The sequence below is a fragment of the Tupaia chinensis genome, unplaced genomic scaffold (genome assembly GCF_000334495.1).
Source record: "Tupaia chinensis unplaced genomic scaffold, TupChi_1.0 Scaffold149256_1, whole genome shotgun sequence".
Taxonomy (NCBI): domain Eukaryota; kingdom Metazoa; phylum Chordata; class Mammalia; order Scandentia; family Tupaiidae; genus Tupaia; species Tupaia belangeri.
This window is the reverse complement of record NW_006209101.1, coordinates 369,487-378,915: the sequence shown is the minus strand read 5'-3', so window position 1 is coordinate 378,915 and position 9,429 is coordinate 369,487. Positions and strand designations below refer to the sequence as shown.

Here is a 9,429-nt window from a genome sequence, read left to right as displayed (position 1 = left end):
ATGCCGTTAAGGCTGTGATTGAAAGGGCAGTGAAGGGTGTTCTGAGGAGAGGACAGCCAGCATGGTGGGAAGTGTGGAAGGAAGCTCTGGAGGGAGCCACAGGGTGAGCTCAAGGGAGGAGGGGCCTCACTGCAAGCTTAGACATTTCGATTTATTCAAAGGGATGAACTACCATCGCATGGGCATAAATAAGCCTTACTTAGTTAGAAGTAAGGGACTAACATTATATCTATTTCTTAAGTTCAGCTTTTAAGCAAATTCTGATTAATTTACAACCTCACAAAATACAACATACTTAAATAAAATACTTAATAGAATGAAGGAAAAAACACAAAGATGTTAGCAATGCTATTATTGGAAAGCAGGATAAAGGTTTGTGATATCTTCTGATATTTTTAATATTATACCGTCTTTTGCTTTCAGTGAGAAGAATTTACTACGTTTAAAATTTAAAAAACCTGCATTTTCTGGGAATAGCAGTTGGCGTAATGGCTATGTCGCTGGATTCCCATGTTGTCGACTGTGGTTCAAGTCCCAGACCCGGGGATTTAAACTCATGTTGGGGGCATGTGCATGTGTGCCCAAGATGCCAAGAGAATGGAAGAGAAGGGATTATGGCATGGCCATCACCCCTGGGGGGTGATTTCCCGTTTTCTGTCTCTCTGTCTCTCTCTTTCTGGAGAGCACACATGCCCAATAGCCAAAACCTCTCAAAAAAAAAAAAAAAAAAAAAAAACACCCCCACACAAAAAAAAAACCCCCAAATTTTCAAAAAAAAAAAAAAAAAAAAACCACCCACACACAAAAAAAAAACCCCTACATTTTCATATAAAAATAAATGGGAGCCAAATTTCATTTGCCAATGATATAAACGTACATTTGTGCATTATATATGTTCTATAACTGTTCACCACACTTTAAAATAAAGTGGTCTAAAATAAAAACCAGTGGGTAAAAACACTTTTTAAAAAAATCTTTTCAGCCGGAGATTTTTCTAAGGAGAATTATTTATCAAAATTGTCATCATTTAGACTAGCAGATGGCATGGAGGTTAAGATGGTTGGGTCCCACATGGCTGAGTCTGCTGTTCAGGTCCTGGACCTGTTGCTTTGAAAATCATGTTGGCCATGTGTGCATGCATGCCCCGGATCCTGAGAGCAACATAGAGGAGAATGGACTGTGGTATGACCATCCCCACTGGGGTTGATTTCTCACTTTCCCTTTTACTCTCTCTCTCTCTCACTAGCCAGCACACATGTACTACAGCAAAAAACTGAAAAAAAAAAAAAGTCATCATTGAAACATACCAACTTAGCACCCTGTGTACTCCAATGGCTGGCAGATATTCTTGGGTTCAGATTTTTGGTTTAGCATTTTTTGGTTTAATTATAGCTTGTTACTGAACTCTTCTCCACCTTAGAAGTAATTTATGGGTACGGGTCTTAGGCTAAATTAGCCATCTTGAAGGGGGGGGGCGATAGAGCTTTTTCCTTCCTTCAGGTCCCCGTACTTCCATCCTCAGGCTCATTTAATCCCTAACAAAAAATAGGTCAACTTTTCTCCTCCCTTCCTAACAGGTTATTCAAATATGCAGCATGTATTAATTAACCTTATCAATTCAAAATTAGCGCTTCATTGGAAATGAGGACACCTTAAATTCAAAATGCAAATGTATACAACACTTCCCAATTTGCCTAAAAATGGCCACTTTATTATATAAGATTCTGACACACTGTTTAGGAAGTTTAAAGATGTGGTCCCTGATCTTGAAGGACTTCAATTTGAAATGGGAACATAAAAATAAGAAAAAAAAAAATTCTGGGAAGGCTTAGCAACATGTGAAAAATAAGTAAGCACAAGGTTAGAGTCAAATGATGAACAGACTTGTAAAACCCACCTTTGTCAAGCTGGAAACCTTGGAAATTCTGCCTATCTGTGAGTAGGTTTCAAGAAGTTTATGGAAAATGGAATTAAACCATGAGTTCATTTTGGTACAAAATTTTTTTGAAATCCATGCACAGTTTTTTTTAATGATATGCATTTCCAAGGACTTTTTGAAGATTCTCTATAGCTCAGCTTTTTTCCTATGTGGGTAAGGAGAATGGAGGAGAGTGAGGAGAAGGCGAGCAGGGAGGGTGTCTGGGACAGGAAGTGGAACAGGTAGAGGAGGAACTCCACTCACTCTTGCCTGGAACATGCTCCTTTGTCATTTTTTATATATCACCTGAGATCTAATTTTGAAATGGTTTTTAACTGAAGAGTTTTCCAACTTTGAAAAACCCCTGTGATGTGTCTTATATGGTACTGTTATTTATCAAGTCTCTGCTGTGGAAACTAGGCTAAGAGCACTCTGCATATTTTATTTAAATACTGCCAATTAAAACCTCATAAGATATGTCTTATTAATCCCACTTCACAGAGGAAGAAACTGAGGTTCAAAAAGGGTAAGTGCTTGCCATCATCTACATGGTTATCAAATTGCAAAGCTAAGTTTCAAACCCAAGTTTGCTCCAAAATCCATCCTTTCAGCCACAATGCTATGTTGTATTACATATCTTGGGCCCACTGTGCACAAAATGAATGCCATTACTCCAAAACATAGATTTGTACAAGTACAACAAAATTCACGAGGGTAGGCCTAATCACAGCGGTACAACAGTAATGCTAGTGCCTTGCAGTGTTGAAAACCATATGGCAATGGTGGTTCAGATTCCCAGGTCCACCTGCAAAACACCTAGGTGTGTGCGTGGGCACCCAGGATCCCAGGAGCTGGATAGCAGAATGAGATGCTACTGAGGATGCTTTCTCTCTGCCTACCTACACTCTTGATCTCTCATATGCACGCATGTGTTTTCTATCACAAATGAAAAAGAAAGGAAAATAATTCACCAAGTTGTATTTTAGGTGGTGCTTTAGTGAAAGAGGCTTGAATGGCTTTAGAAATGAGTCTTGGCCACAAAGCATGAAGACACGCTCCCAGTTGGAGAGGACAGGCTGCACAAAGACTTGCTGCAAACATTTGTTGCTTTGGGAGGAAGCTGCCTCTAGGGGGCGGCAAACTCTCCTTTGCCCTCCCCTTATGAAGAGTCTTTTCCTTAAAGAATATTTTGAAACTTAGCAACAACAAAACAAAGAAAGCTAAGGGGAAGAACTGCTGGGATTTTTACGGGGTGACATGAACACTACAAAGGTCTATAGGAATGTTGTCAGCAACAGGATAGGTGGACAGTTGGTCTAAGGAAAATCACAAAGGGGAAGAGTCTGTGTGTACAAAAGAAGGAGGGCCTGTCAAGGAGGCCGCATTCCTTGCATTTGTCTTATTCTTTCTCTTTTCTTTCCTTTTCCCCCCTTCCCTTCATTACAGGGCAAGTACCCTTGCTGTAGAAAGACAGACATAGAGAGAGGGAAAGTGAGAAATCACTTATTGACCATGACACAATCCCTTCTTCTCCATTCTCATCTCAGAATTTTGGGTACATACACACTGGAGTTGCTGGCTTTGGGATTTAAACCACACAGCTGGCCATGTGGGATCCAGCCACCTTAACCACCATGCCACCACCTGGCCCTGTCTTATCTTTTTAATCACAGTTTATTGGTGTTGGGTTTGCTTGAAGTTAGCAGATAAAGTCCATTTGCAGGAGAAGAGAGCTGGGAGTTTTTCCTTCTTTGAATGGTAAAATTCTTCCAGGAAGTTGTCAAAATATGTGGTTTTTATCTTTAAAGAAAAACAGGACTGAAATGTGTCAAGTCCCTGGAAATAGTCTGAAACCCAATTGACTTTATGCAGAAAAACATGCACTAAAAATCCTTTGACCACATGGCCACAAAAATCAGTTTCTGAGACAGCACCACTGGAACTGTGGGAAGGTAAGTCTTGTAATCACTGAGTTGAAAATCGGCCAGGAGGACAAACAAGACCAGACAGGTTTCAAAACAAATACATCCTAGTTCCTGTTCCATGGAACTTCAAGGCCCGTGTCATCTCCCAAGGGTAACAATGGACTCAAGAAGAGACTCAGGAAACAACTTGTTCCTGAGATGTACAGTGCCAATCAAATCATGTTTAAGGTACATGCTTATAAGAGAGGTGGATATTTAAAGAGAACTCAAGGCAAATGTACATGTGAAATAATGACTGTTTTGTGAATCTATCATTCTAAAACAGGTATATTACAACAGTAGTTACAACTGTTCTGAATTGTATGCATTAACATTTATTAAATTGGCAAGTATAAACTGTTCTTGTGGGTTATGTGAAATATATGATAGTCAAAACTGGATATAGACAGCAAGGAATGAAAAAGTAAGTACATGTTAAGGGATAGACTCACATCGAGCCTGTGTATGGGTAAGTAGGAGAAACAAGAGCTCTTTATAGAACCTGTGGTCAACATCTCCAGTGAAAGATGGATGATCCTTTAGAAAGATAAGATCCTACACTGTGGTATAACAAGGATTCTCTGTGCTAGTAATACGATAAATACTAACAAGTTGCAGAAATCAAGAGAAATGTACAGGCATTTGAGAGTCCTGGAAAATATATGCAAAAGTTGAGCCTTTTAGCCTCAACAAATTTAATGGCTAAACTGTTCACCCAGTGCCGTTCCTTAAAGCCTGTCTTCAGTACCAGTTTCCTTCTGCTGGTCTGTATTCACCAGTCCCCCTGCTTATAGAATACTTTTACTTGTTGCTTGATTGTGGGTGAGAAAGTTACTGAGAAATGTCATTCTGCACTTGGGGAAGGAACAGAGGAGGCAAGGGGAGGGAGGGTTGGTCATGCCAGAGGGGTGGAGGTGGAAGCTAGGCAAGTCTCCAAGTGGAGCAGAGGTGAGGGCTGCTGTGTGTTGTAGGCATCATCTGCTTGGCTGAGAAAATGAAAAGGAAAAAGGAGGGGACTTACCTGAAATTTCTGGAAGTATGGGCTTGTCTTCTTTCCAGAAGTTCCCATCACAAACAGGAAGTCTGGGGTTAGCACGAATGGCACTCTCTCTTTATTAATGCCCAGGAAACTTTTGTAATTCCCAAGAATGTGCCCAAAATCAATATGGAATAGGTTTCCTTAAGAAAAGAAAATGTCTGACATCATTACACTGGCCTAAGTGCTTGTAAGAACCCTTCATTCCTTGAAATATTCTAAAAAGTTTTCTGAAAATAAGCTGTCCTGGATGAGAGAGCTTTCTTTTTACTGTTCTGTTAGCTTGTATTTCTTTTCATCTTAGCAGGTGTGTGAGAGGAGGAGCCACAATGCACTCTTTGAACCACATGTTTTTTATATCCTTCCAGTGTCCTTTAGATAACAAGAAAATACCATGAAAAATTCTCATCTAACAATTATTCTTAGAAACGTAAATCAGAATCCTCTGCCAATATACGATCACTACACCTATGACTCTCTTTTGACTCTCCTTTACGTAACTCAGGACAGACTGGTGTTTCTCTCTCCTTGGGGTAACGGCATTCACCTTTCACTTTTAAGTAATGCAATAGAAATAAACCATTTTAGGTCTCAGTTGGGTCAATTTTTGCCTCAACCACCATCGACCACCACAATCACCACCATTTCTTCTCACCATTAGCTTTTAAGCTTGTCTACAGTCCATAAATGCACTGTGTACACTATATCTTTTGATTCCCACAGGAATAAGTAATTTGCTCCAATATGGTGCATTTTCCCAATTTTCCATGGAGAAAATCTCATGGTGTGGTAGCATTACTGACTGCCTTTAGAGTGGACAGAGAATCAGTGAGGACGGGTGAGTTAGGAAGGGATAATGTTTCAGATTTAAGCATATCAATTAGTTCTTTTTGTTGCTTCTCTGTAAGACTTGACAATATTAATCACTCCTACCTTCACCAGCTTCTAGAATGTGAGCCTATCCTAGTTTTAAAGCTACCTATCCCTTTTCCTTCTTAGTTCTCATTTCCTGCTTCTTTTTCCATTATTTACTCCTGAGTCCTCAAGATAGGTAAGTCTCACTGGAACAATGTTAGTGACCCTATACAATAATGACTTCTAAATATGTGCTCCAGCCTTAAATTCAATTTAGAAAGTACTCTGTTCTGGAGTGGTGCTGGTGAGAGTTGGGGAGTTAGTTTACAGGTATGGAGCTTCGGCTGGGGAAGATGAATAAGGACAGTGGTGATTGTTGGGCAACAATGTGAACAGAACAAATGCCTCTGAGTTGTACACTTAAAAATGGTTACAATGCTAAAACTTTTTTTGGAGAGGTTTTTGCTATAGGGTTATAGCAGAGACAGAGAGAGACAGAGAGATAGAAAGCAAGAAATCTCCCCCCAGAGAAGATGGCCATGCCACAGTCCCTTCTCCTCCATTTTTCTCTCAGGATCTTGGGGACACACACACACACACACACACACACACGCCTGGCATAAATTTAAGCCACTGGGTCCGAGACTCAAACCATAGTCAACTACATGGGAGTCCAGTGACATAGCCAATACATCAACTGCTGGTTCCACAATGCTAAATCTTATGTCATGCATATTCCACCACAGTAAAAAGTGATTCTGCAATAAATAAACTCACCTGTCTCTGTGATCATAATATTGTCGTTGTGTCTGTCACCTATTCCAAGAACAAAGGTTGCCACACAGTAGCCTGCACAGGAATAAACAAATCTCTCCACTGCTGCCTGAAACTAATTAAAATGCATATGAATATTAGTTGTCTTCTAACTACAGAGAGCAGTATGAATCTATTACAAATGACTTCTAAAAAGACACTGGGAACCACTTTAAAAGACTGATTTCATTAGTGTTATATCATTTACGTACCAACTTTCTCATTGCTCTGCTTATATTTTAGGTGGCGGTTCAATGAATCACAATAGCACAGACAGAAAACAAGAGTCAAAGGGCAACTATAATTTAATCAAAGGGCTCGGTTCCTCTTCACGCATCACTTGCCAACAACTATATGGGGCCCGTAGTAATTTCTCATTCACTGGTGAATATATGTTTTGCTTGTGACCACTTAAGAGTATGCATGGGTTCACAAATCCACATGTATAACAGATTAATAAGTGGTACTAATTACACTTCCTCCCCCAAAAGCTGCTAACCATGCAAATGAGAAATGCTAATCCTGTGCAGCAGAACTTTGAGATGACAGCCGAACAGCCTAACCACACAGCTTGCGAAGGATTCAGCATATGCACTTCAGACGATTGGTGGAACTGGCACTTTCACCATCCATAATTTACCATTTAGATCAGAGTGCAGTGGTAAATGAAAAATTACTTGATTGGGTATGTGGTATTTCCCAGGTAGGAAAGGACTTATACAAATCTTTCTGCTGGACAACAAAGACAGCTATAAAAAGTGTAAACAGATTATTTCATAGAAGAAAATTTTATGCAAACCATGCCTGATAATCAAATGGAAGCAAATGCTCAGGGAGTCCTGAACTGTGTACCTCTGTTGTACACTGATAGGCTGTGTCACTGTGGGAGTGCTCCTAAAACCCCAGAACCTCAGAGGTAAAGGAGTTCCCAAATGTGTCAGGAGGCAGGATACTGGTAGGTCCTTCGAAAACCTGAAACTACTATTGCTTTATAAATGCCAACGTGTAAGGAGCCCTGAGAGTGAAGAAAAGCGAACTCACCTTTTCTTCGATAGGGCATTTTTCTTTTAGCCAGTGATTCAGGACTTCATCTTTAAACGCACCAGTGTTGCCTACCGTACTTTGCTGAATTTTGGCAATTGTCGTGGCATCTTTCACGATCTCGATCATTCCTAGGTGAAGATGCACAGAGTTTGATGGAGGTTTGGGCCCAGTGCCTGACCCAGAGGAGGAATGGCTATGTCTTTGTTGAATGGAAGACAGAAGGATTTTTTTTTTGTTTTATTTTGTTTTGACCAGTGGGCTGTCACCTAGATCTGTGCTGGATGGTTTCTCAGGGTGAAGAAAAGAAAAGGAGGAGGATATAGAAGTTGTATGGGATATGCTTTCAATATCTCTGAATGAAAAGAGGACAGGATTGGTTTTGAATAATAATAAATATGAGCATTTATGTGTTGAGCAAATCCTTCCTCACTTGGCAATCTGGGCCTTTTCTCTTCCTAAACTACAGAGTCAAATTTATGTGGTTTTATATAGTTCTCCAATCAGACATTCGAATAAAACTATGTTTGATTGAAACTAAAATGTTAAATGTCTATAAAAGTACCTAACAGTAATCGTTTTGATAATATGAATTCTGGAATATTAAAATAAGTGACAGATCTTTCCATCTATTTTTAAATGTTTTTTTTTTGTGAAAGAAAAAGTTTAATGTGTAATGAAATGAGTTAAAATTTAGAGGTAGAGAAGTAAAGAGGAGGAAATAAGTTCTTACTAAAATCATTTCCATGTATAGTCACAGTATTTTGAATCAAGCATTCATGTACTTTCAACATATCCATATTAAACCGAGAGTCACATTCACCAGTCTGGGAACATTTTCTTCCTTCTTATAGGGATTATGATTGTAATTTTTCAATTATTAAATGCCTACACTGAAGGAATTATATTTTAAACTGGCTGAGTGGTACATTCATCTCTTGAGGTTACTACATACCAATCTTGTCACCAGTTGAAATGCAACCATATGGCAAGAGGCACAGATCCAAAGATTCAGTCTCCCAAATGGACTCCATAATTCGTAGAATCTGGGCATCAAAACACAGAAACACAGAAATGCATCCAGTATAAGTATGCACTTATTTTATTTTTCTCCCTTGAAAAGTAGCAATCTTATTCGGTAACACAAAATATACAAGTAAATGTAAAATATTAATACTGTAATTTAATTGATCAACCTGGTACTCCAGTTTCCCTCCTTTTCATGCCTGTTAATTTTCCTGAAATGTACATTGGGGAAATGTACATCTGTATATTTTACTATATTTTACTATAATACAATAACTTGAAAATTCTTGCATGCATTTGCCACTCTAACATCCAGAAGGCACTCTAAGGTTACAACAAAGAATCACTAACAACAATGATCATGATAGCAGTTAACATTTACTGGGTGCTGTTTTATTTACCCAATATTGTGGATATAATTATTATTCCCATTCTTCAGGGAAAGGAGCAAAAGCTAACAGAGCTTAAAGAGGTTGCCCTTAAATGCTCAATTAAGTGTCTCAATGATAAAGCAATATTCATAAAGGGTAGGTGCACACTTTCCCTCAAAACTAGAAAAACAACAGAGTAATTTTTGTGATTTTTGAAGTGCCCATCTTCAAACATTTCAAAAGATGCTACAGATTTCTTAGTAACTTAATAAACCTGTGAAAGGTTTGAAAGATTCCTTTTTCTTTTCTTTTTAAAAAGACTTCCTAGACAACACACATACTATTCTTTTTTTTTTTTTTTTTTTTTTAAGGTTTTTCTTTTCCTGTAGGGGGCGGACCATCCCA

At 38.9% G+C, this 9,429-nt stretch overlaps 1 protein-coding gene across 3 annotated transcripts in view; it reads right to left on the bottom strand.

Annotated features, from left to right (window-relative positions):
• Positions 1-9,429, bottom strand: part of PIK3CG (phosphatidylinositol-4,5-bisphosphate 3-kinase catalytic subunit gamma) — a 43,033-nt gene that overhangs the window by 16,602 nt on the left and 17,002 nt on the right. For all 3 annotated transcript variants that reach the window (XM_027769334.1, XM_027769335.1, XM_027769336.1), the window contains exons 8-11: positions 8,583-8,673; positions 7,628-7,758; positions 6,551-6,662; positions 4,904-5,061 (exon numbers count right to left, since the gene is read on the bottom strand). In XM_027769334.1, coding sequence (XP_027625135.1) covers positions 4,904-5,061; positions 6,551-6,662; positions 7,628-7,758; positions 8,583-8,673 — 492 coding nt within the window. The remainder of the gene's footprint in view (positions 1-4,903; positions 5,062-6,550; positions 6,663-7,627; positions 7,759-8,582; positions 8,674-9,429) is intronic.